Below are 25,050 nucleotides of genomic sequence, written 5' to 3'. Positions count from 1 at the left end.
GGCTCCACTGTAGTTATCCCATGCTCTGTCTTCCAGGGAGGCTGTTCTGTTCTGATACACCAAATGTGAGATCAAGGGATTGGGACCAGGGAACTCCTGACTCTGCTGCTGAGTCACTGTGTGACATTGGGCACGCCCCTTCCCCTCCTTTCTCATCTGTGAAATGGGGATAATGCTGACCTACCTCCCAGGTATCAAGCGCACCAGTCACGTGCTGAGTATTATTGTTCTGCCAGCCTGGCTGGAGCAGGGAGAGAGTTTGTGTGCGTGTCTGTCTGGTATGTATCTCCTTAGTCCTGTGTCCCATGATGATGCATGTGCTGGAAGTGGCATGATGCCAGAGAAATGCTCATGGGGTGGGGAGGTGGGGGTATAGTTTGCTACTCAGGCTGCAGTTCCTATTTTTGTCCCCAGGCCGCAAATTTCCCTATTTTATGGCTCCTTCTGCAATGTGCCCGTGCTGCTTGTGTCCTCAAAGGACTGTCTGATTAAACAAGGGGTTCTTAAGCTTTTTCACAGGCAAAGCATAGCTTCATAGGAAGAGTGTCTGCTAGGCACATCCCCACCATTTGCCATTGCCCAGACTCTTATGTCGTTCCTATTCCCCACCATCACAGAACAGCCCGTTGGCAACTATAGCCATTGATTAACTGGGCACTTAATCCTAGCAAAGTGTTTAATGGGTATTTAATTTCTTTTAATGCAGTTTAATAGCTAGAAACCAGGAGGAGCCTGCACCATGTGACTAGCTGGCTCTCTGTGGCTGTGGTTTGGGAATCTTTGGGTTAAGTGACATGTAAATAACTCACTGAACGAGCTGGCCTGCCCTTCTGCATCAGTTATTCACTCAGCCCAGCAGAGGGAGCACAGGTTAAAGGGGAACTGGAGGCAGAATGGCATAGTGGTCTGGGCATGGGCCTGGGATCCAGGAACACCACAGTCCCAGGCTTGGCACTGACACTGATCTGGACCAAGTCACTTCCCCTGTCTGCACTTCATTCACTCATCTGAAAAAGGAAGGTGATAAGAATGCACTTATCTGCCTCCCAGGGTGGGGCTGAGGGGAAGCTGGGGGAGTTAACCAGTTACTTTGTGTAGTCTTTTAAAGTGCAGAGTCTTACTGCTATGGACGTGTGAGTGTCCTTGTTATTAAATAACATCTTTACATTGAAATACAAACACTGTTTGGGATTCCAGAACATGCACAGAACCCATCTGTGTAGCCTTCAACAACAGTTGGAAATCAGCCACCTCTTTCCTTAACTGCCAAGTCCCGAGGTCAGGAATCTGTTTTCCTTGTAACAGTCACGACCGGTAAATTGGAGTATGGAATGCAGCAGCGTCCTTGCTCTGCCGTCGGTGTTAGTGATGCCATCAACTATTGTAGGCGAAAACAGCTTGGATCTTCGACACTGGGGGATAAAAAGCCATTCAGCTTACCTTTTGGGGGATGCTGATTGAGGAAGTCCACCTGGCTCTTCTCATGGGCATCTGCCATCTGATTCAGATGTTGCATTAATTAAAAAAAAAAAAGTTTCCATTTACCTTTAACAGCAGTGAACCTCCTATCTGATGCCTCCAAACCCGGGGCCTGATTCTCCCCTGCCTATTACCTCATGTCCTTCACATATGCAATACCTGATCAGAATGGGCGTGTTGTACACTCACTTTGCACAGGCCTAAGTGATGGTGCAAGGCAGTGGAGAACAAGGCCCTATTCTAGCTAGAGGATTTTCTCTGGTGCCTGTCACTGTAGTATCGAAACATCTGTCACAACAGTATTTGTTCAGACCTGTTGGATTCCTAGAGCTCTGCTGACATTGGCGCTGACCCTGGTGCACAAACATGGAAGTAATTTACACACAAAGGCAAAGAGCAATCCCTGAGAACATAGTTGGGGGTTGTTGTTTTTTGACAGGGAGGGGAACCCTAGAATCATGAATACCAGAGCCACAACTGGCCTGCGAGCTCGCATTCAGCCCGTTTAGGGTGACCAGATGTCCTGATTTTATAGGGACAGTCCCGATATTTGAGGCTTTTTCTTATATAGAAGCCTATTACACCCCACCCCCGTCCCGATTTTTCACACTTGCTGTCTGCTCACCCTAAGCCCATTGCCCTGATTAAATTGCTAATGTAGGTCAACCCCAAAGAGGGCAGACCCTGGAAGGAATGAGAAGGGATTTTCCAGCTCCTAAGATGGGTAAGGGTGTAAAAAGAAAAAGCCGGGTGTAAACAGGAGGGAGGTTTTGGCTGTGCTTGTGTAACACTAGCCTGTGGTGTCAGACTCCTGGACTGGGAGAAGATTTGCTGGCTGCTTTCCCCACCACTTTTCCTACACACCCACTTTCCCTGGCTTCCCCTGCTGGGTTTCAGGATACGTGTTGGGCTCCCTTCCTATATGTAACATTCAGGGAGACGTTCACGGCAGTTCTGGAAAGACCAAAAGGCTGGCTTGGCCTCCCTCCGGTTGAGTCATGGAGAGACGGGCAACTGCCAAGTTGGCCCAGGAGAAGCTGAGCCCAAAGGAAAGAGCACTTGTTTTCCCAGGGGGCTCCCTGGAGTGGCTGAAAGAGATGAGAGCTCATGTAAGAACATCTTGGACAACAGGGTTTAATAATTCACAGCCCTCTGTAACCCTCCCTGCAGCAGGAGCTGCTGGGCTCCCCAGCTAAGTGACCATCGAAACAACCAGCTGGGGCTGCCAGCTCATATCTTCCCACTTGCAGGAATAGTTAAGGTCCGTTTCTGAACAGAGCAGGGTGTTTCCCGTGCTGTGCACTGCTGGCTGAGGGTGGCCAGGCCTAATGCCATCAGTGGAACGTAGCAGGGGTGCTGTGGAATCGAGGAGAGGTGCCCTCACACCTGCTGTAGCACTTTGTTGTCAGAGTCTCTGGATTCTGGCCCACTCAGCATTCGCTTGCTAAGTGAACTTTGTGCTTCAGGAGGGGCCTGAAGCTGTGTGCTCCGTGATCTCCGTGTTTGGGAGGTGGGATGGTCTGGAGAGAAGTGCAGGGAACTCGGAGTCAGTCTCTTGGCTTACAGGGTCCTTGGCTTTGGGATTGGGAAGAAACACCCACTCCTGGACCCCAGACGAGGATCCTGGCAGTGCTGGCTCGTGGACCTCAGCAGGTGCTGTAGATTGCATTCCATGCAGTTTGCTGCATGTGTCTTTAAGACAAGACCTTAATAACCCAGGTGCTGTCTGCTCTGGGGGACGTTAATGATTCCACAGCACTTTTCACTGAGCGCTAGACTAAAAGGTTGAGGTGTGTGCCAGGGGCTGCCCCTCTCCATTCCAGAAAGGGCTGCATTTCAGCGATGCTGGCAGGGCACTATGGTATACTTCAAGTTGTACTGCGTGTCATGAGCTGTCTTCCTGTCCACACACTAGGATGGCTGGGAGGGGAATCCAAGCCTCTGCCACTCTGGCTCCCTGGGGTGTTTCAAGCTCCTGGAGCCTGGATGGAGTCCAGCCACTTCCCCAAACTTAGAAGGTCTGCACCCTGAGAGGGTGTCTAGAGACCCCATGTGCCAGCCCTCTCTGAATGTTGGAGCCCTCTGTCCAGCCTCTCTGGGTGCGATGTTGACACTTCAGATTCCTGGTTTACTCAAACACACCCTGTCCCAGAACTCCACCCCAAAGGTGTGAAGCGTCTGGTTTCCAGTTTCAGCTCCAAGGACACACTGCAGTTGTGAAGCCGCCACTACACATACACTTGTTCAGTCGAACTGCCTGATGCTCTTCCATCCTTAACCATGTCAAGCGCAGGAGAGTGCAGATCGTACAAGACAATGCACAGCTGAACCCGCAAGGCCCTCTCTTCCTATCTTACCCTTCCTTGTGAGCCTTCGGGCGTCCATCTCGGCGCAGGCAGGATGTCCCATCCTCACGCAGGCTCTTACATGGTGAATGCCTCTCCCTTATGGACTGGAGAAAATGGCCCCCAAACACACCAGCCTCTGCCTTTTTAAAACCTTTAGCCCCCCTGCAGCAGGGCAGCTTCCATACATGAGCAGAAACCCCTTTGGGTGCCTGCTGCCAAGGTGACCTCCCCACCTCCTAAACCAGTTCTTCTGGGCAGGGACCAATCTTCTGTCTACTGTGAATAGATTTCAAAGGACTGGGTACTTAGCTAGCCTCTCTTGTTCTTCGATTGCCACCAGCCTTTGGACCCTCACCCCAGCTTGGAGGCAAACAGGTCAGGGACAAGGCAAAAGGCGGCTCATTCAGAATGGAGTTTGCCTGACACTGACACACAGGGCTCATAATCACACAGAATTCATAGACTGTACGGACAGATTCCTGATTCATCACACTGTGTGTTAGAAATTAGAGATGGGTTTGATGTGAATACTCCTGACCTTCCAAAGGACTCGAAAGCTGAACCTCAAGCCAACCGTCCCTGTCTACATGAAGGGCTGAACTGAAGCCCTGGCTCCAAACCTCTTGTAGGGCTGGGGGTGTTTGTAATTGGAATCTGAGTTGCGTGGCTTTAGCTCATCTCAGTAGCGAAGATAATACATGATTGAAGTGAACTTCAGAACCAGGGCAGAACTGTCACCATTGGCCATGATCATTCATTCATTTGGCAGAGCGAGGGCTGGCAGTGTGTGCAGCTCGGAGACCCTTCCTGCCATTTCTTCCCATTTCACTGTGCACTTTGCTCTGCTCAGACAGCACCGGCCTTCCAGTGCACTCTTCCTTGCCCGGGCCATGTGCCGTCGCTCCAGGAGTCTGAGCTGAGTGGGGAGGCCTATTCTTCCAGAGGCAGATACGCAGTCCGTTGGGTCTGTCCCCTCCCAGCCTCCCACATGTGCCTGTTGCTGTCTCCAGGGCTGGCGTGTGAAGGGTTAATCATCTCTCTTCTCCTCTCACCCCCACCCAGAAGGAACTCATTTCCAAAAGGAGCTGGGGCAGAGAGATGCAAATAAGTGTTTTGGACAGCTGCAGGCTGGATGCCTTCCCAAGATGCCAGGGCCCCAAATGAGACATGTCAGAGTACAAATTGAAAATGCCAATTTCACTTAGGCTGCCATGCTGCTCCTCACAGCTAAATCCTGCTCCGTTGCCCCTCCCCTAACTCCCGCTTCCCGAGGCTGCCGATTGACGGTCTCCACTCGTTCATGTAGCTTGTCCCTCTTAGAGGGTCCTTCAGGCTCTGCCCACCTGTTGAGGTGGAGGTAGGACAGAAGGGAGGATACAGCTGCTAAGTTCTGAACTCCTACCCCCTTCTGCTCTGTCATCCTGGGACCAGTGGGGAAGGAGCTCAGACGTGAAAGGCCTTCATTGGCTATGATGTGCCAAGGAGGGTTGGATGGGAGACCGCCAAGGAGCACCTCATGTAGTGCTGGTGCTGGCTCAGCTGAGCGTGGGTTTGTGCTGGAGCCGTGAGTCACTAGAGTGTTGATGGTGGCAGTGCTATTCCACTGAAGCTTTCAGCTGAGCTGAAAAATAGAGCTCTTGGTGGTTTATGATAATGAATAGCCAAGTGGTGGTTTCAATTGGATGTGTCATTCTTCTTCACTTCCTGTCATAAACTGCCTTGCACCACTGAGCAAGCAGCAGCTGCATTCCACCCTGGAGGTGGCTGCATTTCACTAGTGGGGGTGTGCGTGTGCCATGCATGGATTGTAACCTGTGGTGCGGCCTGGGTGTGGGATACCCAAGGCTGATGGGGCAGGTTGTACAATGAGGTCAGAATGACCCCAAGTACTGCTGCATGTGTGACCTCCTGTTGCTGCCTGGGCTTTGGAGCAGAGTTGTTTTGCTCCATCTCCTGGGCCATCCTTTTGCCTCTTGCTCAGCAATGCACTGCAGCCTTTTGGGAGCCTGGGGATGAGGCGAATGGCCCCAGTAGAGCAGAGCCCTGTACATGACTCAGTAGTGGGGCTGGCACGTCTCCTGCCCTGAGTCGCCATGTGGGAAGGAGGGAAGGGGTGGGCCAGCAGGGCTTTCTGGCTTTGTGGGGCAGCTGGTTTCCACTGATGTGCTCCCTCTTGGCCAATCCCCAGAGGAGCCCTGGGGGAGCTTCTCAGCCTGCCAGCTGAGTTAAAGGCGAGACATCCCAATAACCACAGTGCAGAGGTTCAGAGGAAGGGAAGGCCCCCATCTCTTCTGGGTGCACAAGTAATGGGGCAGGGGCCTTGTTGTAATCTGGTCTCTGGCCATGGCAGAGAGAAATCATGGGGAGTAGCCATTCTGCCTGCCTACCCCCATGAATGTAGGGCACAGAGTCCAGATGTCCCTCTGATTTTATACTGATCAGGGATCAAACACTGGCACTGAGATCATCCCGTGCTACCATCACTGAACTACCAGGCATGCCTTTCCCAGGGCAGGCCTCTAGCGGGGGCCAGCACAGCCCAGGTAACAGTTACTGGCCTGCCCACATGTGCTCTTGGTCCCATCCAGAAAGGCCAAGGAATTTGCCCCCTTGCTAGCTAGTGGGGGGCTGCTGCAGTAGCTGTCACCAGCCCGAGCTCCGAGAGGCAGCTTATCCAGGGTGGGCTCTGACACAGAGTAGGGCAGTCTGATGTGACCATGAAAAATATCCCCTTGCCACATTTCTCTCCATACGTTCCATTCTGAGTCCTAACCCCCTTGACTGTGCTCGGGTGTGTAGACAGGCTACTAGTATCTTATTCCCTTAGCACCTTCCCTCCCAAAGTGCACCTGTACAGACAGGCGTACATGCAGCACCACTGAAATGCAGCCACCTCTGGGAGGAAGGGCAATGGCCAACCGGTGCACAGCAACATTGCACTGGGGAACTAATGGCTAAGGACTGCAGGGTGAAATCCATCTCTGATAGGAGGTGCTCTAGGGTCTTTAGTGTCCATGGAAGGGCGGGCGGGATGCAGGATTTCCAGGTCTCCTGGAAGTTCCCCTGCTCAGTAAGCAGCACAGGAACCGGTCCGTTTACCATTGAAGAGTACAAGCATACACATCTGTAAAAAGGCAGATAGTGCCCAAATCAGGCCGTCCGCCTTATCTGTGCACCCAGCTATTGTGTGACCCAGTGGTGCCTGGCCCTGAAGGCTGGCGTGAGTCCCAATAACTCCTCTACTCTGGCAGAGTCTCCAGTATACCCAGCCCTAAAGGGGGGGGTGACTCCTGTCTGCACGGAGCCAGGTTTGGTCTGTACCCGCTGGACTCATGCTGCTGCCACCCAAGCTGTTCAATTCAGCCCACTGCTGCTGCTTCACACAGATGGGGCAGGATCCTAGTGGCTGGAGCACAGGATTGGTACTCAGGACTCCTGGGTTTTATTCCCAGCTCTGCCACCGACTCACTGTATGAACTCAGGTGACTCACCTCCTCCTACCTCTCTCTTGCTCTCTGCCTCAGTTTCCCCATTTGTAGCAAGCTCGGCGATTCTTCCATGAAAAGTTCCATATCTAATACAACGTGGTGATTAATTTAGCTCAGGCAAGGGGGTGCAGAGGTGTTACTGGCTCCCTGGCAGGAGAAAGCCCCTCCCCCCAGTACTGGTATCTGTTTGGTCCCATCTGAGGGCTGCAAGGGGGAATGAATCACTTCAGTTTCCTCTGAGCCAAGTACAGAACTGGTGTTGAAGGAAGGGATGGACCAGGGGACAGTGCTGCCACTTACCCTGCTACCGCCGTCATCCTGCCCAGTCTGTGAAGCTGGGCAGCAGAGTAACTGGCAGGGGTTGGGGGTGGGGTCTGAGCCAAAGAGCGCCAACACGGCCGTGTATGTGGCTCCCAACAAACTCCAGCAACCCATGAATCATTCATTTAATCTCTCCTGACATGCCTGTCATTTTCTCCAGAGAGGAGCGGAGACTCTCTCGCCAGAGGAGGTCGTTAGCTGTCAGGGAAGGTTCCGACTGCCTTCCTGTCTCCCTATCGATTAATCCTCCGCCTGCGTGCGGGGGCTCTGTAGGGACTGCTGATGGGGCTGCCAGGACTTTGGCTCAGGTTAGAAGCAAGGTAGACAGTGTTGGTGGGGAGGAGGCCCAGGGGCAGGAGGAGCAGTTTGCTGCAGCTCTAATCTCTGCTTTCTGTGTCTTTGAACTGCCCCCTGCTTACCTCCCCAGAGCTTGAGCCTGGCTTGAGCTCCTTTGGCTTTGCAATCCAGGCGTGGGGGGTGGAGTTGTGCTCCGCTGAAGGTAGAATCCAGCACCCTTTGTGCTCTGCAGAGGGCAGAAAGACAGCTCCAGTCTCTGCCAAGGTGTGGGCAGCACAATCCTTCCATTTGCACAGGCCGCCAGGGGAAAACACTCCTTACTGTGGCCACAGACTGAGCCTGTGTATCATGAGGACTGAGGGATCATTAATCAAAGCAGGTTCCCCCCATGTTGTTCCCAGAATGGCCCCGTTTCTGGGCTGCAGGTGCCGGGGCTGCTCTGGTGAAGACTATCTCACAGGTGTGTTTTGTGAGCAAGTGTTGAAGCTGCAGATAGCAGGGTCCATCCCGACCCATCTCTCTGTGCTCCCGGGTTTGCCTTGCCCTGGTCCCTAGTGCGTGCTTGCCCGCCTCACCAAGATGGTTTTGAGTCCGGATTGCGATGGGTTGTTAGAGCAGCGAGAGACCCAGGCCTGCAATAGCAGGGAGGGGGGACTGCAGGTTAGGAGCGAAGGGTGTCAGCAGAGGCGGGAGGATCAGGAGACCCGAATGGCAGTGGGTGCTGAGAGGCAGCCTGGTGGAACATTGGCAGAGCGGTGGGGGGGGTCGGGACTGGAATAGCAGTGGGTGTCTCTGCTTAGGACTGAGGAACGTTGGCAGAGCCACAGGGAACGGGAAGTTGCCCAGTCGGTGCTGGGAGTCTCTGACTGTGATGAGAATGTATCAGATTCCCTCAGATCTGTGAGGCTGTGCATTAGCCTCCCCTCCCCCCATCGCTGTGCTCCAGCGCTGCACCTGTGAGATGGGGCTGGTCGTCCTGGCCTTCAGCTCCTTGCACAGCAGCAAGGGGAGGTGTATGATAATGTCCAAAGCCCCCTGAGGGACAAGAGGCTGCGGTTGGGCACAGAGCCATTGAAAGCAGCCGCCCTCCCCCATCCCTGGGGCAAGGGTGGGGCATGCCGGGGTAGCTGGCTAATGGTTGTGCCGCTCCTCAGCGGGGAGGTGCTAGAGACAGGCAGTGTTAGTAGGGAATGGGTCTCGTCGCGTGCCCACGTCGAGCAAACCCAGTACAGCATGGCCCCGCCGGAATCGGCTCTGGCTGCAAGGTGCCTATGAGCTCAGTGCTCCCCCACCTCCTGTCCACTCATCCCCGCAGGATCCTCAGGAATCCTGCCCCCGTCCCCCCTTAGCATGTAGCAAAGCCCCCCAGCGTCGCCCCAGCCCCCCTTCTAGCTGCTGGGGGCGCAGGTGTGCTGGGGGGTTTCTGTTTAGTGCTCGCCGGCAGGGACAGTTTCCGGCTGGCTGTGGGATCTCTTTGGTTAATGGGGCTTGTTGCCGGTTTGAAACCCGTGGTTTGTATGACATTTTTTTCTTTGCTAGTCGAGGCCTTTGGGCAGGAGCACTCTGTGCCTGTCCGTCAGCCGCCAGTCGCTGTGGCACAAAGGCACCTGCGGTGCCAGACCCATCCCTGATGGCCGGGATCATCTGAGCCAAGTCTCTTTCCTTCTCCATGCTCCCACTAGGGAATAGTGCATTAGCGGGGAGATTCCTGGGCCTCTCTTCATCCATCAGGACACGTCTGGCTTCCCTCCCCCCGCTGACGACGGGTCTCTGCTTTCTTGTGTCTCCCCTTGCAGTATTTCTATGAAGGGAATGACATCAGCGACCTGCCCGTGAACCTGTCCGTGGTGTGGAATGGAAACTTTGTCATCGACAACCCCCAGAACATCCAGGGTAAGCAGGGGACATGATCTGTCTGCACAGCCCGCTCGCAAGCCTCCCAGCCATCAGCCTCTAGCTGGGGCTTGATTAGAGCTGGCGCCCTAGAGGGGAAGCCCTTCATACCCATTCCCATCCCCCTGAGCCAGCCAGTCCCTTAAGCAAGATGCACTTGTTCCAGAAGCATGTCCTCTGCGGAGCACTGCACTCCAGGCCATCTGGTCAGCGCAGATCCCAAGGTGTTAGCCGTTCCCAGACATTTGGCTGGCCCGTGCGAAATAAGCCGGTGGGTCTCTTCCCGGGTCCTTATGGGTAGGTGGGCAGGTGCCCTCGTCATAAAAAACACCAATGCATGGATGACCTGACACCCCTCTGCCTTCCCTTGCAGCTCACCTGTACAAGTGCTCGGCCCTGCGTGAAAGCTGTGGCCTCTGCCTCAAGGCAGATCCGCGCTTCGAGTGTGGCTGGTGCGTGACGGAGAAAAGGTGCACCCTGCGGCAGCACTGCCCGGCCTACGAGAGCAGCTGGATGCATGCCAGCAATGGCAACAGCCGCTGTACAGACCCCAAGATCATCAAGGTATGTCTGGGATGGGGGGAAGACGGGAATGTGTGTGTGCACACGTGCCGAATGCAGTGCTGGAGAATACACTGCAGGGGGCAGTTCAGCACTGGCCATGGCTGTGGTGGACTAGCGTATTGAGTGCCATTGGTGTGCACGTGCCTGTACAGATCATTAAGGAGCCCAGCTTCCTCCTCTGAAGAGTTTAGAGTCTAAAGGAGATGGGTAGCGTACAGGAGCATGGCTGAGCAGGGAGCCGGGAGATACAGAGCTAGCAGCTCTCGGGCAGGGAGCAGTTGTTCAGACAGCATTTCTCAGCGTTTGGAGAGGAAGGCTGCGAGGCAGAGGGCGGATGTACCAGTGCAAGGGGTGGCTCGAGAAATGGGGTGTAGTGTGAGAAGGAGGCAGAGGGAGTGTCAAGGAGACCAGAGCTGGCAGAGTTCAGGGCTAGGGACATGGGGAGGGTGGGACAGAGGCAGAGTCCCTCTCTCTCCTAGTTAGTTATATACACTTTCATATCTATTGTATCTCTCTCCTGCTTGGCCCCGGTGAGCACGTTCCCCTGGCTCCCTGCCTGCTCTGGTGATGCTTGCCCGGGACCATGCGGAATTCCCAGCAACACTAGTTGCTCTCCTGACTGGGATCTCCCCGGCTCTCTCATGTCACTCTACCCTCATTTGTTCTGACACATCAAGCCTGAATTCCCTGTCTCACCTGTTGCTGCTGATCCCTTGACACCCATGGGGCACATGCCTTCCCGTGCGATGGGGGTGGGGATGTCACATCTTTCTGTACAGAGGGGGAAGTGCAGTTTAGTGGATTAACGCAAGGGGCTGGGAGCCAGGACTCCGGGATTCTGTTCCCGGCTCTGGCACTGACTTGTGTGTGATCCTGGGCAAAGTCACACCCTGGCTCTGTGCCTCAGTTACCCTGCTCTGTAAAATAGTGATAATGATTCCACATAATTAGTTAGTGCTTTGAGATCCTCAGATGGCAGGCTCCTAGGCCTGGGCTGCACCTGAAATGGAGGTTGACATAGCTGTGTGGCTCCAGGGTGTGAAAAAGCCGCTGAGCGATGCTGTCCTTACCCCCGAGGCAGAGAAAGCTGGGTCAGTGAACGAATGCTCCTGTTGATGTAGCTACTGTTGCTTGGGGAGGTGGTGTTCCTACAGTGACGGAAAACCCCTTTCCGTCGGTGCAGGCGGTACTACATCCCAGCATGCTGCTGGCATGTAGCTATGCCACTATGGTCCCTGTAGTGTAAACGTGGCCTTGGTATCGGGGGTTGCTTGTTTATTATTCCCTCTCCCCGGTTTTGCAGACTAATAGCCTCTCTCTCGGTGCTTTCACGCCCAGAGGCTCCGACCTTCCTCACATATTCCTAGGTTTCCTTGGATCCTGGTGTGGAATCCCAGGCAAGCCATGGGTCTGGGTTCTTTCCCCCTTCTTCCCTGCCCCCTGGGCAGTGGTAGTTCATCATCTCTGGTCTGTGACAGCTTTTATGACCTTCAGTTAATAAGATTGTGTATATTAATGTTAACATGTCTGTTGGGCCAGGCTCCAAGTGCATTAGGAGAGATTGGTGGGTAATTCTATTTGATGTGTTCTATTTACCCACGGATTCCGGGCCAGGCAGGCCTTGACGGTGTTAATTACTGGAGTCTCAGCACAGTATCTAATCTATTTGGGTTTCAGTGTCCTATCAGATGAAGGCTGGAAATGAGAGTCGTGCCTCTCCTGTTCCCCAAAGTCACTCAGCTCGGGCTGGTTATTGGCTCTGAGGTGACTATTGCACTGGCCCTGCTGAGAAGTGTAATTCCATTGCAGGCACATGCCTGCCATTCACAGCAGTGGGTGGGAACCGTGCCCTGACAATGCCTGCTTGTCACCCATCCACTGGGATTTTGTTTCAAATTAATGATAAAAAATACTAGTGATTAAGAGCATTGAGCCATCCTATAGCAGAGATGGGCTGAGCCGCAGAGCCTGAGAGACGTTCTGCTCTGGGAGCTGGATTGGCCCATCACCTTCCACCCAGGGACTGCAGCTACAAGCACTTTATGGAAGGGGTAAAGACCGTTATCCCTCTTTTACAGAGGAGGAAACCAAGGCACAGGACCGGGAAGTGACAAGGTCCTGCAGCGAGTCAGCTATGGATTTGGCAGAAGGGTTTCTGATGCCATCCTCAGTTCTAAGCACAAGACACTGTTCCATACTGTGTGCATGACCAACAAAAGGATTCATCCGACTCCCGTTTTCTACGTATAGGAGTGTTTTCTTATCACCCCTTGTTGCCAAGGTTTAAATCACATAGGAATTGCCATGCTGGCTCTGAGCCGGGGGCAATCTGGTCCAGTGTCCTGTCTCCAGCCGTGCCCAGCACCAGATGCTTCAGAGGAAGGTGCAAGAAACTTCTTAGCCTCCAGCAAAGAGAGATTGGCTTAAACCCTGAAGCATAAGGTTTAATGGCTCTTCCAAAATGTCTGCTAGCATTAAAGCAGTCAAAAGAACATAAGAACAGCCATCCTGGGTCAGACCAAAGGTCCATCTAGCCCAGTATCCTGTCTTCTGACAGTGGCCAATGCCAGGTGCCCCAGAGGGAATGAACAGAACAGGTAATCATCAAGTGATCCATGCCCTGTTGCCCATTCCAGCTTCTGGCAAACAGAGGCTAGGGACACCATCCCTGTCCAGCCTGGCTATCTGTCCTCCATGAATTTATCTAGTTCTTTCTTGAACTCTGTTACAGTCTTGGCCTTCACAACATCCTCTGGCAGAGTTCCACAGGCTGACTGTGTGTTGTGTGAAGAAATACTTCCTTTGGTTTGTTCTAAACCTGCTGCCTATTAATTTCATTTGGTGACCCCTAGTTCTTGTGTTATGAGAAGGAGTAAATAACACTTCCTTAATAAATTAATAAACATCAATGAAAGCTTGCTTAGGGGGATGGGGAGAGCAGGGGCTGCTCTTCGGCATTGCATATCCAGCCTTACAGCCTTGGGCTAGTACCTAAGATCCTGACATTGGAACTGGCTAAAAACAGAGTGATGCTGATTAGACAGAGGGGACCAAATTCATCCAGTGCCAAAGCAGGCGCATTTCCTGTTGAAGTCATCAGGAGATGCACCTGCTTGCATTAGGGCTGGGTTTGGCCTACAAAAGGTAACAGGCCCACCTAGCTTCTCTGCCTCAGGCTGGGCAGGGTTTGCAGGAAGGAAAAACAAACAATGTAAAGACTATGAACAGGGCCGGCTTTAGGCCGATTCCCCCAATTCCTGGGAATTGGGCCCCGCGTCTAAGAGGGCCCCGCGTCTAAGAGGGCCCTGTGCCGTAGATGCCTTTTTAATTTTTAAATTTTTTTTTACTCACCCGGCAGCCATGGGGTGGGGGGGGGGGGAAATCCGGGTCTTCAGCAGCATTTTGGCGGCGGGGGGTGGTGGTGATGGCCACTCCGGGTCTTCGGCGGCATTTCGGTGGGGGAGGGGGGTCCACTCCAGGTCTTTGGTGACATTTCGGTAGCGGGGGGTCCTTTGGTGCCGCGGAAGACCCAGAGCGGATCCCCTGCCGCCAAAGTGCTGCCGAAGAACCGGAGCGGACGCACCCCCCCCACCCCCCGCCGCCAAAGCCCAGGACTGCCGCCAGGTATTCGAATCAGGCCCCACAGTTCATAAAGCCGGCCCTGACTATGAAGTCTATGAGGGGTTTAAGATCTACTCAGTTTTAATGATCTTAGGGGCAGGGCACGGAGTGATAGGAGAAGGAGCATTTCTGGGCATTGGATGTTGAAACATGCCTTGCTACCTGTCGCCTACCTTCCTCATCAGCTAAAACACACACACTGTGTAAATCCTGACCTGGAAATGCACCTCATCATCCGTTCTCTTCCCACTGGCTCAGGCTAATGTGCTGAGAGCTCTCCAGTTGAGCCCCTTCTTCTTGGGTGTGGTAGCCAGGGAGAATCCCAGCATAGCCCTCTAGGGACGGGCACTTCAAGGCCTGCCAGCTCCATTATAAGGTGACCTGGTAACTGATATTTTAGAATCACACAAGGCCAGTCTGGTGCTGAGACGCCCAAGCATGAGAACTCAGATGTCACAGGACTGGGAGTCACGTTGGCTTTGCCGGCGAGCCACTTGGCCATCATTTTCAAAAGCGGCCCCTATGTTTGGGTGCCCAGCTCGAGACAACTAGGGCCTGATTTTCAGGAAGTGTGCTCCTGTCACTCCGGTTGAAGTCAGTGGGAACAGCAGGTGCACACAACGGCTGCAAACGAAGCCCCAGGTTGGGGCCCCAATAACTGAGGCATCCAGAATTAGCAGACACGTCTGAAAATGTTCTGAGACCTCGGCGTGCCTCAGTTTCCCCATGTGTAAAATGCAGCTAATGATAGTGACCTGCTTCCTAAGAGGGTTAGGAAGCTTTGTTACTGTCTTTAAAGGGTAGTGAGCTCCTTGGATTAGTAGGTGCTGGAAGGGCCAACGTGTTGATTATGTACTAGTAGCTAAAAGTCCTGCTGTCACATGGGCATAATTCATAAAGTCACATGTGTAAAAAAGCCCAAGTGGCTGAGAACTTAAAAACTGGATGGTAGCAGACCATGCATCCCAGTGATGATTAAACAGAAAGAGCTCTCAGCCATGACTGTAGCTGTAGCTATCGCTTCACACTGAGTCAACAGAGATTTTAGGTTTCGGAGTGAGACACACGGCGAGTTCCTGGAATTGTATTATGTAGATTGCTGTTTGCCTGGGAGTCACTTTAGGACTGGAATGACCCCAGTTCTGCTCTCCTCATGGTATGTCTGCCATCCAGGAGACCAGCTGTCACCTTATTTTGAGCTATCTGAAGCCAGTTCTGCATATGAAGAGATGCCCTGATCTCACATGACCTCACATGGGCCCGATCCTGGTCCCTCTAAGTGAGTGGCCGAATTCCCATTGGCTTCAGTGGCAGCAGGAGGGGACATGTGGGTGGGCCTCAGGGGCTGCTGGGGTAAGGGGTGCTGTAGGTCAGGATGGAGTTGACACACTGAGAAGGGAATGGGAGCCAGGAGTGAGATACAGGGAGCGCTGCAGGTGAGAAGTGAGGTGCCTTGGCAGAGCTATGTTAGGAAGAAGCTTGCCCATCACTTGCCCTGTCAGCCTCTCATTTCAGGATCTCTAGTTTTGCCTAAAATTTCAAAGGGGGACAGCCCTGTGATATCAGAGAGGTCAAGGAATGAATTTTCCAAGTGTCTGGAAGGTGGAACGCTGCAGTGTCATAGCCCTGAAAGTGCTTTTAAAGCCACGAGGGCTGATTGCTTTAAATGGCAGCCAACCCAGCTGCTACTGCCTGCACTTCTGCCATCCAGGCCAGGACTCTGTGCGCAGGAAGTGGGCTCTCCCCTGCCTGTTCCTCTGCCTGGTGGGAGCAGCAGTCGTGCAGGCCAGTGGATTGGTGCTTTCTCTCCTTCCCTCTCGCCAGAGCAGAACGTGCTGCTACAGCTTCTAGAACAGCCTGGATTCCTGACTGAGCTGGAGCTCCCAAGGGACGGGCTTGTAACAAGGCCTCCTAACCCTCAGGCCAAGCTATTCCCAGGTGGGGCTGCGCACTGGCAGGCTGCTGGGGTGTTGGCTCAACTGGGTAGGTGGGAGAGATGGGGATGTTCTGTATGGGAAACCCACCTGTGGCTAACAGGCATCCGCTTATCAAACATCTTTGGTACAGATAACTCCACTGTGTGAATCCAGGGGAAGCGCACGTGTCTCGGTGCTGTTCTGGGAAGCTTTAAAAATACACCAGCCCTAGACTAGAACTCGTCTTGGGGCAGAGGGGTAACCCGTGAAGCCAGGATTCTCCAAAGGAGTCTGCACCCACAGCTTGGGCCAGAGATCCCAAAGAGCTCAGCTCCCGCTCGGCACTTAAATAAGGGGCTTTGGAAAGTCTGGCCCCAACTGGGCATGCTGAGCATGTTGAAATCCGGCCCTTAACATTCCCCTTCGTGGGAGGGGGCTCACTGCACCCACAGGCTGGCTGCTCTCTACACATGGGCCCTGACTTTGGGACTGAGTGAGTGACTGAGGAATTTGGGCTCTCGCCTTTCACGCTGAGTGCATCAGACATGGCATGTGCTGGCTACAAGCTGCATCCAATTAGCTGCTGCTGTCTGCTCCTGATATCGGTCTCTCTGTCCCTAAATCATTAAAAATAAATTAAGAAATTGCCACACTAGTTTTAGGTCCTGCATAAATAAATCAATGAGCAATCATCATCTGCCCTGGCAGCATGTGCTCATCTTTGTTCGAGCCTATGGTTAGAGGGTGGGTGTGGGGGCATTGGCGACTGTTTTGTTGTGTTCAGCTGCTGCGCTGGTTGTAGGTCCTACAGTTATACAAAGCTGTGGGTGCTGCACAGTGACGGTGGAGCGTGCCTGTGCGCAGAAATGCTGCAATTATTTAACCCAGACCAGCTGCACAATATAAAGCAGAGCTAGAATCAAGTGTCTTCGGGACTGGGAGTGCAGTCAGGAGAGCACCCATGCTGCTCTCAGTGACTCCTGCACTGAGGACATCCAGCCTGAGGAAGATGCAAGCAGGGTCCGGGGATCAGAGCATGGGGCAGAGGGATCCCAGGGGGAACCTCTCTGTGTTTGATATTGTGAGACCCAGTCGTGTAGCAATGCTGCGTTGCAGCGTCTGGCCCCCTGTGTGGTCACGTGCTGTTGTTTTGTGTTGACACAGCATTGTGATGGGAAGAGGTGAGGGGATGCTGTACTGCTGCAACCAGCCTAGCCTGAGCCTCTCCCTAGGGGCAGCTGTCTCCTAGCTGGGAGATGGTGACCCTGACACTGGATGTGAGTGATTCTGTGCTCCCAGCATCTCTGCAAACAGATCCTCTTTCTCCAGCCTGTCTGACGAGCAGGGGCCTTCTGATCCGGCATGCACGTAAGTGCTTAGTACGAGAAGGGACCCAGTATGGAACTGAACGGGGCTGCCCCCTTAGGAACGATTTACCAGCCAGCTGGCCTGGCCTGCGCCCTGTTCTCTGCCACTGGCAGTCCCTGCGCCCACTCTGGCTGGCAGGTCTGAGGAGCAAGCACTCCTCTTGCGCTCAGAGGAGCCAGTTGCTGGTTTATGTAAAAGGACCCTGTGAAACCAATTAGCAGAAGAGCAATGTTGTTTGTCAGGGCTGGAGCCGGGGTGGGTGGGGATTTGGGGGTGGGAAGTTTGGGAGAGCCTCCGATCTCCCTGCCAGCTCTCACTCCCATGTGCCTTGTTTAGCTGTGACCTTCCCGCACAGCAGTGCGAGCAGTGTCATCTCTTTCCCGGGGTTGTCGCTCCCCCCGTGCATGGCCCTTGTCAATTTCACCACAGAGGAGGAGGAATCTAACACACTGGGGCAGCTTTTAACACTAATTTAAAAATGCCGAACAAACAGCCGCTTCTCGCCAACCGCCCCAGCGGAGCCCAATTTAGGGGAGAACAAATCTGATCGCCTGCTGCAGCTGCCTTAATGAGTCCTGATCCGGGACTTTAGCAGAGGGCTGGATTGAATTTAGGCAAACAGCAAAACCCCAAAGCCCAAATCAGTTTTACTGTCGTATAAATTCCGGCTCACGGCGTGTGATTGCCCTGAGCCTGCTGTGAGTTAACGTGCGACGTGGCCTGTGAGTCAGAGTGCAGGAATGGGAGCCAGGACTCCTGGGTTTTGCCACCAGCTCTACTGCTGACCTGAAGCAAGCCTGTGCCTCGGTGGGGGGTGATTAGTTCGGACTTGTTCTGAACAGCATCATTAGTTGTACACGGAGATGTTTGCAGAGCACTTTGAAGATGAGATGCAGTGTGCGAACGCTAGGTGATGATTAGTAACCCTGCAGTGGCCATTGCTGTGGCGAGGAACTAGATTGCCTTACTGAAATTGCTCCTAGCTTGGCTCCTAGATCCTCACGGCTCGGGTGCATTGAGACAGGGCTGGCTACTGCTTGGTTCTCTTCCTTCCCTGGGCTCCTCTCTGCCCTGGCTCTTGGCTGGAGAGAAGTTGTGTCTAGAGAATGGACGCCCACCACTGGGAGGGGGACATCCCCAGCTGATAAAGCAGCCAAGGCCCATAGTTATAGCAGGCCAGGTTTGCCATGAATGCAGATAGACTAGGCCAGCTTGGCTTTGCGGCAGCCCAAAGGGAGCTACTGTGGGCTTTGGGGCGAGGAGGGGAGGAAAGGGCCAGCCAGGACTTTGAACAGAAAATTCACTGAAAGGAAGGAGCTGGCTCTGGCATTGAGGCCTTCTCCATAGCAACCTGGGGCTGTCAAGGACAGCGCCACGATCTCTCCCAGCGCTCCCCGCTGGGGTGTGGGAAGGTCAGATGTATGCTCTTGGGTCAAGGTGCTGCCCCTGTATTAACGTGTCAGCTCGCTCCCCACTCTAAGAATCCACTGCCTGTGGGAAGTGCCGGGGCAGCCTCCTCCTGCCTTCCCTTCCCCAGGCTCCATGTTGCCAATGACCCAGCCCCCCGGCAGGGGAGCACAGCACTCCCCCATTAATTCTGTTTAATGCCTGCAGGTGTGTGCTGAGCGCCGGGGCCAGTGAAATCTGGTGTAAAATTGCCCATAATTACCTTGTTAGCAGCAGTGGCGGGCCTGCGCCTCTCTGCTCATCCGTCATCGTGCTGGCTTTTGTCAGGCCACACCTGTCTGCTTTATTGGGAATCATCCTGCTAAATGAGGCTTGTCTCAAAGTCGGGGGCTCCCTTCTCTCCCCAGCTGGCGTCAGCTCAGGCTTTGTTTGCTGAGAGGGGCCCAGGTGGCTGTGGGGAAGGGGTTAGCGTCCATTGCCTTCGGAGGCAGCAGCCTCTCGGCGGGGCCTCTGCTGACCTTGCCAGGGCAGCAGGAGTGTGGTGGAGCTGGTCCTCTGGCCAGGGTGTGGTCCTGATTCTAGAGTGTTTGTGATCTGCCCAAAGGCCTGGCACCCCATGCAGCCATGGCTGTCCCTGCAGCTGGGCCTACAGACTGTCTGTGCTTATGCATCAGCAGGCGCTTGTGGGCATGTGCAGAGTTCCTGTGACTTAGAGGGGGTGGCTCAGTGCCTTGAAAGACCCAGATTCCTTGGAGCACAGGGTTAACTCCACTGCTCCGCCACCCGGGGCAGATAACCGAAGTGCCAGGCAGCTTACTGTCTGCGGGGCTTTCGGGGGAGCCTGGGGCTGTTCTGCTCTGTGTGCGCAGTAAGAACCCCTGGGCCTTTATCATAGCCCAAAGCGTTTGCCTTCGTATCCTTGGCCAGAGTGCCCTCTCCCTGTCCTCTTGCCGCCTCCAATTCAAGCTTTGCTTTGCTCTCTCTCAGCTGTCACCGGAGACAGGCCCCAGGCAGGGAGGGACCCGTCTGACCATCACCGGGGAGAATCTGGGCCTGAAGTTTGAGGATGTGCGCATGGGAGTGCGGGTCGGCAAAGTGATGTGCATCCCCATCGAGAGCGAGTACATCAGCGCGGAGCAGTAAGTGCCCAACTGGCAGGGGGCGGGCGGGTGCCCTGGTCTGCTAGCCAGAGATGGTGACTCCAGGTTGGAGGGGTTCACGTGTTCTGCGTGGGAGCGCTCACCCCTGCTGCTGGGAGCTGGTGTTAACGCTGGGGCACTGAGCTGGAGCAGCGAGGGGCAGAGCCCGTGCCCAGCCAGTGCAGAGAGGTGGCTCTGACACCGCCTGTGGAGCTGCAAACCCACCCAGCCCGCAGGCCACGCTGGCCAGTTCTAGACTGGCCCTAGTGTCCCCTGCTGCCTTCCTAGCCTAGAGCTGTGATCTCAGTCAGCGGAGAGCTGTCGACCCAGCTCTTCTGGTCCCATGAGCCCCCCCAGGCCTGTCCCTGGGCTAGACGGCAATGAAGAACTAACCTGAACAGTCAGAGAGAGCCAGTGGGCGGCTCTGCTTGCTGTGGACAGAGGTGAAGGGGGACACGTGCTCTCTGGAGAAGATCTCCACATGTCCTCATGCTCATATGGAGCTCCTTGGCAGCCAGGGGCTTCAGCTTATGCCATGAGATCTACTCCATTGACAGCTGATCAGTGCTGGACTGTCCCTTCCCTTCCCCTCCAAGCACATACGTAACTTCCTACGTCTCCATGGGCTAGGCTGTGTGAATCCTAACAGCCCATCAGAACTCAGGGCTGAGGTGGCAAGGAAAGAGCTGTGCAAAACTAGTCATGGTCCTATAGTCAAGCGTCATGGTAGTTGCTCTTCCAGGAGACATGCACCCAGCCCGGCCAGCCCTCGGCTCCCCAGCCCCTCTGCTCCAGGGCATCCATGTGTAGCTCCGCGGAGCAGCCCCGCCATGGCAAATGCACTGAGAGCTCCTTTCCTGCTTCCCCTAGAATTGTGTGTGAGATCGGAGACGCCAGCCCAGGCCGAGTCCATGATGCCCGTGTGGAGGTGTGCATCAGGGACTGCTCCCCCAGCTACAGGGCCACATCCCCCAAAAGCTTCACGTTTGTGGTAAGGTTATACGGTATTATCCCTCTGGCTCCCAGCGTGTCTGCCTCCCCTTGCCCTGTAGTTACCAATCCCGCTCCCTCCCAGGGGCACCAGAGCCCATAGAAACAAATCTCTGGGGAGGAGGGGTGGACATGGTCCCAGTTTGAAGCCTGCAATGAGCCCACCTTGGTTTACAACCTTGTCAGGTCTCCCAAGCTAAGTAGGGATGGGCTGGCTCTGGACTTGGATGGGAGACCTAGGAATACCCAGACACTCCAGGAAGCAGAGCCGGTGCTTCCAGACACAATGCGTCTTGCTCTGAGTTGACACTTTGCTGCTTGGAAGCACCGTTTTTCAGCTGGAAAGAAAAAACAGGTTCCTCGCCACTGGTCACTATAGATCCCCAGGGGTTCTTGGCAAGAGTTGGGGTGTCTTGGTCAAATCTCAGCCTACTGCTCTGCCTCTCTAAAATCGCCTCTGCAGTTTCAGCTGGGTATGGGATTCCTCTAGACACTGGCCTTAACTTCAGAGCATTGTTGCTGTCCGACAGCTACTTCCCACCTCCTGCACATCTTGCTCCAATAGCTGCCCCCTTCACCATCGTCCACCTGTGCAGCTTCTGGCTCTGCACCTTGTCATTCGCTGCTCACGCTTGAATTGCTGGATTTGTTGCTTTTCTTTGACAGACGCCCACTTTCTACCGTGTGACTCCGGCTCGGGGTCCCCTCTCTGGGGGCACCTGGATTAGCATTGAGGGTAACCACCTCAATGCAGGCAGTGATGTCACAGTGACCATCGGGGGACGACCTTGTGTCTTTTCATGGTAGGGGTTCCATGGACCGGGGATCCCTGGGGCGGGCTGGAAAGTCAGGTATGATCCCTGGGCTGTGCGGAGAGACTGGGGAGTGGACCCACAGCCATGATGGGGGTGGAGCGAGGGCTCTGGAGTGAGGTGCCTTTGCCAGGTTCCTCTGGAATTTCTCCCTCGAAATCCTGGCTTTTCTATTTCCAAGGATCCTGAAAGAGACCAAAGAATGAGGATTTTGTCTCTAAAATCACAAAGCCCTGAGGCATGAAGTGGATAATTTTTAGATTAGGGATGATAATGGAGCGGCTCTTTAAATATTTTCCTGCGGTAATTACTGGTTATCAGCCCTAATCGCTGCTGTTTGCAGCAGCCGCGCGATGGGGAACGCTCGGGAGTCGCACTGGCTTCTCCTGCTGCCTTTTGTTTTATTTTTCTCTCTGTTAACTGACAATTTCACCAGCAGTTCCCCGGGGAAAGGGGGGGAGATGGGTAGAGACAGCGGGCAGTGCTCGGGCGCTGTCACTGCTGGGTTTGCCCAAGGCTGGCGGGACCAGGAGCGGTGTCAGCAGGTTCCAAAGTGCACCCCATCCCCCAGCTGGAGGCCGTGGCTAGAACTGAGGAGGGGTTGCACAGGGCTCCCTTTCTGATTGCCAGAAACTTCCTGGCCCAGAGGTCCTGTGGCTGGCGGGTGAAGTTGTGTTTTGAACTGACAAGGGGGTGCTCTCCAACACAATTGCGGCACCTGTGCAACGGGTGGCTTTCTGTCCCGCCTCTAGCACTGAGTGCTGGGCCCACCTCTGGGGTAGGAGGAGGTGGAGGGTGCCCGCGAGGGCTGGTAACCATCAAATAGAGTCTGGCGCTCAATGTGCAGCCCAGAGTGAGATGCCGTCCTGCCCCTCCCCCTAGCCAGAGATGCTCAGAGCCTCCTCGATATCTGATGGCTCTTCTGCCTTGTCCCCAGGAGGAACGCTCGGGAGATCCGGTGCCGGACGCCACCAGGCCAGAGCCCTGGTGGGTCACCCATCCTCATCAACATCAACCGGGCCGAGTTGAGTAACTCCGAGGTGAAGTACAATTACACAGAGGACCCCACCATCCAGAAGATAGACCCAGAGTGGAGCATCAATAGGTAAATCTGCAGAGGGCAGGGATCCTCATGCTCACCGGGGGAGGAGTTGCCCATGGGCCGTAGCAGATGTGAGTATATGCTGAGTATGTGTGAGAGGTGGGGCCCTCGCATAGCTCTTCAGAGCAGGGATCATGCCTCTGATATGTCTGCACAGCGCCTAGCAGGCCTGGGCTCCCATCCCAACCAGGGCCTCTGGGCACTGCCACCATAGGCCATTGGAGGGCTGGCTACAGGACACACTGCAGAGCACTGGGAGGGAAGCAGGAGTAGCCAGGGGTGCCCGGCATGGGACCTGGCCTCAGCACACTCCTGGAATTGCAGCACTTAGACTGGCAGGGGGCAGAAGAGGAGAGGACTTTCAGCCTGGCATTTGGCTGCAGCGAATAACATGAAAGTATTTCCCACCAGGGGATTTCTGAAGGGTTTACATGTGCTGTTAAAAGGCTTGAATTGGCTGGAGCGGAAGGTAAGGACTCGATTAAACTGCACATGCCATCGGCCCTCCTGGAGCCTGGCTGTGAAATAGGCTCCCCAAGAAGCCTGGGGGGAAGCCCTGCTGCTCTGGGGCATTTAAAGCAAAGACCCAGAGAAGGCTCTGTCCTGGCCCCCAGAGCATACCTGGGTGCGCTTTTCCATTTCTGACTCCCAAACTCCTCTGGGTCTCACTGGATGGCCAAGGGAGGTTGCCAGTCGGAATGTACCCTGGACATTCTCAGCTGCTGCCGCTTCGGGGACCTGTGTTAAGATGGGGTGGGAGGGTCTCACCCCTTGGTAGGCAGGTGTACATGTTCCAGAACCCACCCCCAATCGGCACCCTGGTGGCTGCCTCAGCAGAGTGGCCAAGGCTTGAGTGGGTCGTTGGAGACTGAATTCCCCACACATCCCAGAGGTCTGTGGCGGAGGGAAGCTCGCCCTATGGCAACCTGCTGTAGCTGCTCTGTGAGCTTGCAGAGATCTGCAGTCGCCAGGACTGCAGACCCAGCACCTTTCAGCAGCAGGAAGCCGACAGGCACAGCAGAGAACTTGCCCAAAGCAGCCAGGTTCTGTGCCGTGCTCTCGGTGCTCTGCTCGCCAGGAGGTGGCAGCGGGCGAGCACTATGGGAATGGTCCACGGGGGCGTTGTTGTTTCAAATGGAAGCCTCTGGCCGATCTGCCGCTGTGGCTGAAGGTGGAAGTCAGCTGTTCCTGTTGCGTGGACAGAAGCCAGCGTGGTACCATAAGTGAGGTGGGCACATTGTTCCCAATGGCAGAACCTGGCCCACGCTGATGGGTTGCTGGGATGTTTCCAAACTGGAGTTGGGAGAGACGATCCCATATTCCAGTATTACAAGCGAGTCCCTTGGGACAGGTTCCAAGCTAGGCAGCGATGGCATGTGCCAACCTTCACCAATGCCTGGGTGCCCTGTGCCAGAACAGCCTCTTCTAACTCCTTCCTCTCTGTGCCTCCTAGTGGTGGGACGTTGCTGACTGTGATAGGCACCAACCTGGCCACTATCAAAGAGCCTAGGATCCGTGCCAAGTACGGCAGCGCTGAGAGGGAGAACGTAAGTAGATCTTCAGCTGTCTGGAGAGGCCCTGTGCCTGGTTTGGGGAGGGAGGGCCTTTCTTCCGTGCAGGACACCAGTGAAAAGCACGTTCTGCCACCTCCCCTTTGTACCTGTGACTTTGACGCTCTTAGTCATTAGACGAGAGACACCAAGCCAGCCGGGTCTTACCTGGGGAGGGGCCAAAACAGGTCTGTCACTGGTGGGGGAGAAAGTGACTGGATGGGATTAGAGATCTGGAGAGAGGGAGAGGAGTGGGGAACTGGATGCTGTTTCATGAAAGTGCTTTGGAAGCAGAAATGGTACCAACGGGGGACAGCAAAGCTCCAGTCCCTGGCAGGGTCTCTCCTCACATCCACTCTCTGAAAATCAGGCCCCATGCATACAGGAGTCTCCTCACCCAGCACTGAAATGCAGCCACTTCTGGGATGGAACATGAGGTGTTTGCACAGCAACACTACACTACAGTCTAGGACAGGAAGTGGAGAAGAATCCGGTATCCCGCTGGCAGTTCGGGGGGAGCTGACAGGCAGTGCTCAAGTGGTGAGGGAAGATATAGGGGCTCCACTTTATATCCCGTTTCACTTGGGAGCAGTGAGAAGGTGGGATTATGGATGAGGTGTGGCCCAGCACCAGCCGTTGTGCAAAATGTCACTGGATTTTGAATGGCCACAAGTGCTCAGTACTTTGGTTTTGTGTCTCCGTTACAAGAAGGGCTTCCAACAGCACCGCACCTCTGAGGTTCGGGGGTGATTCGG

General features: G+C 54.6%; 1 protein-coding gene across 5 annotated transcripts in view; it reads left to right on the top strand.

Moving 5' to 3' along the window:
* Window positions 1-25,050, top strand: part of PLXNA1 (plexin A1) — a 290,782-nt gene that overhangs the window by 198,027 nt on the left and 67,705 nt on the right. For 4 of the 5 annotated variants that reach the window (XM_045025437.1, XM_045025436.1, XM_045025438.1 and 1 more), the window contains 7 exons: window positions 9,730-9,826; window positions 10,200-10,390; window positions 19,690-19,841; window positions 20,712-20,832; window positions 21,498-21,634; window positions 22,581-22,748; window positions 24,199-24,292. In XM_045025437.1, coding sequence (XP_044881372.1) covers window positions 9,730-9,826; window positions 10,200-10,390; window positions 19,690-19,841; window positions 20,712-20,832; window positions 21,498-21,634; window positions 22,581-22,748; window positions 24,199-24,292 — 960 coding nt within the window. Of the gene's footprint in view, window positions 1-9,729; window positions 9,827-10,199; window positions 10,391-17,091; window positions 17,323-19,689; window positions 19,842-20,711; window positions 20,833-21,497; window positions 21,635-22,580; window positions 22,749-24,198; window positions 24,293-25,050 lie in introns of those variants that run through there. The other variant, XM_045025440.1, reaches the window with a different exon arrangement.

The sequence above is a fragment of the Mauremys mutica genome, chromosome 7 (assembly GCF_020497125.1).
Source record: "Mauremys mutica isolate MM-2020 ecotype Southern chromosome 7, ASM2049712v1, whole genome shotgun sequence".
Lineage (NCBI taxonomy): Eukaryota > Metazoa > Chordata > Testudines > Geoemydidae > Mauremys > Mauremys mutica.
This window is presented reverse-complemented; position numbering and strand designations above follow the sequence as displayed.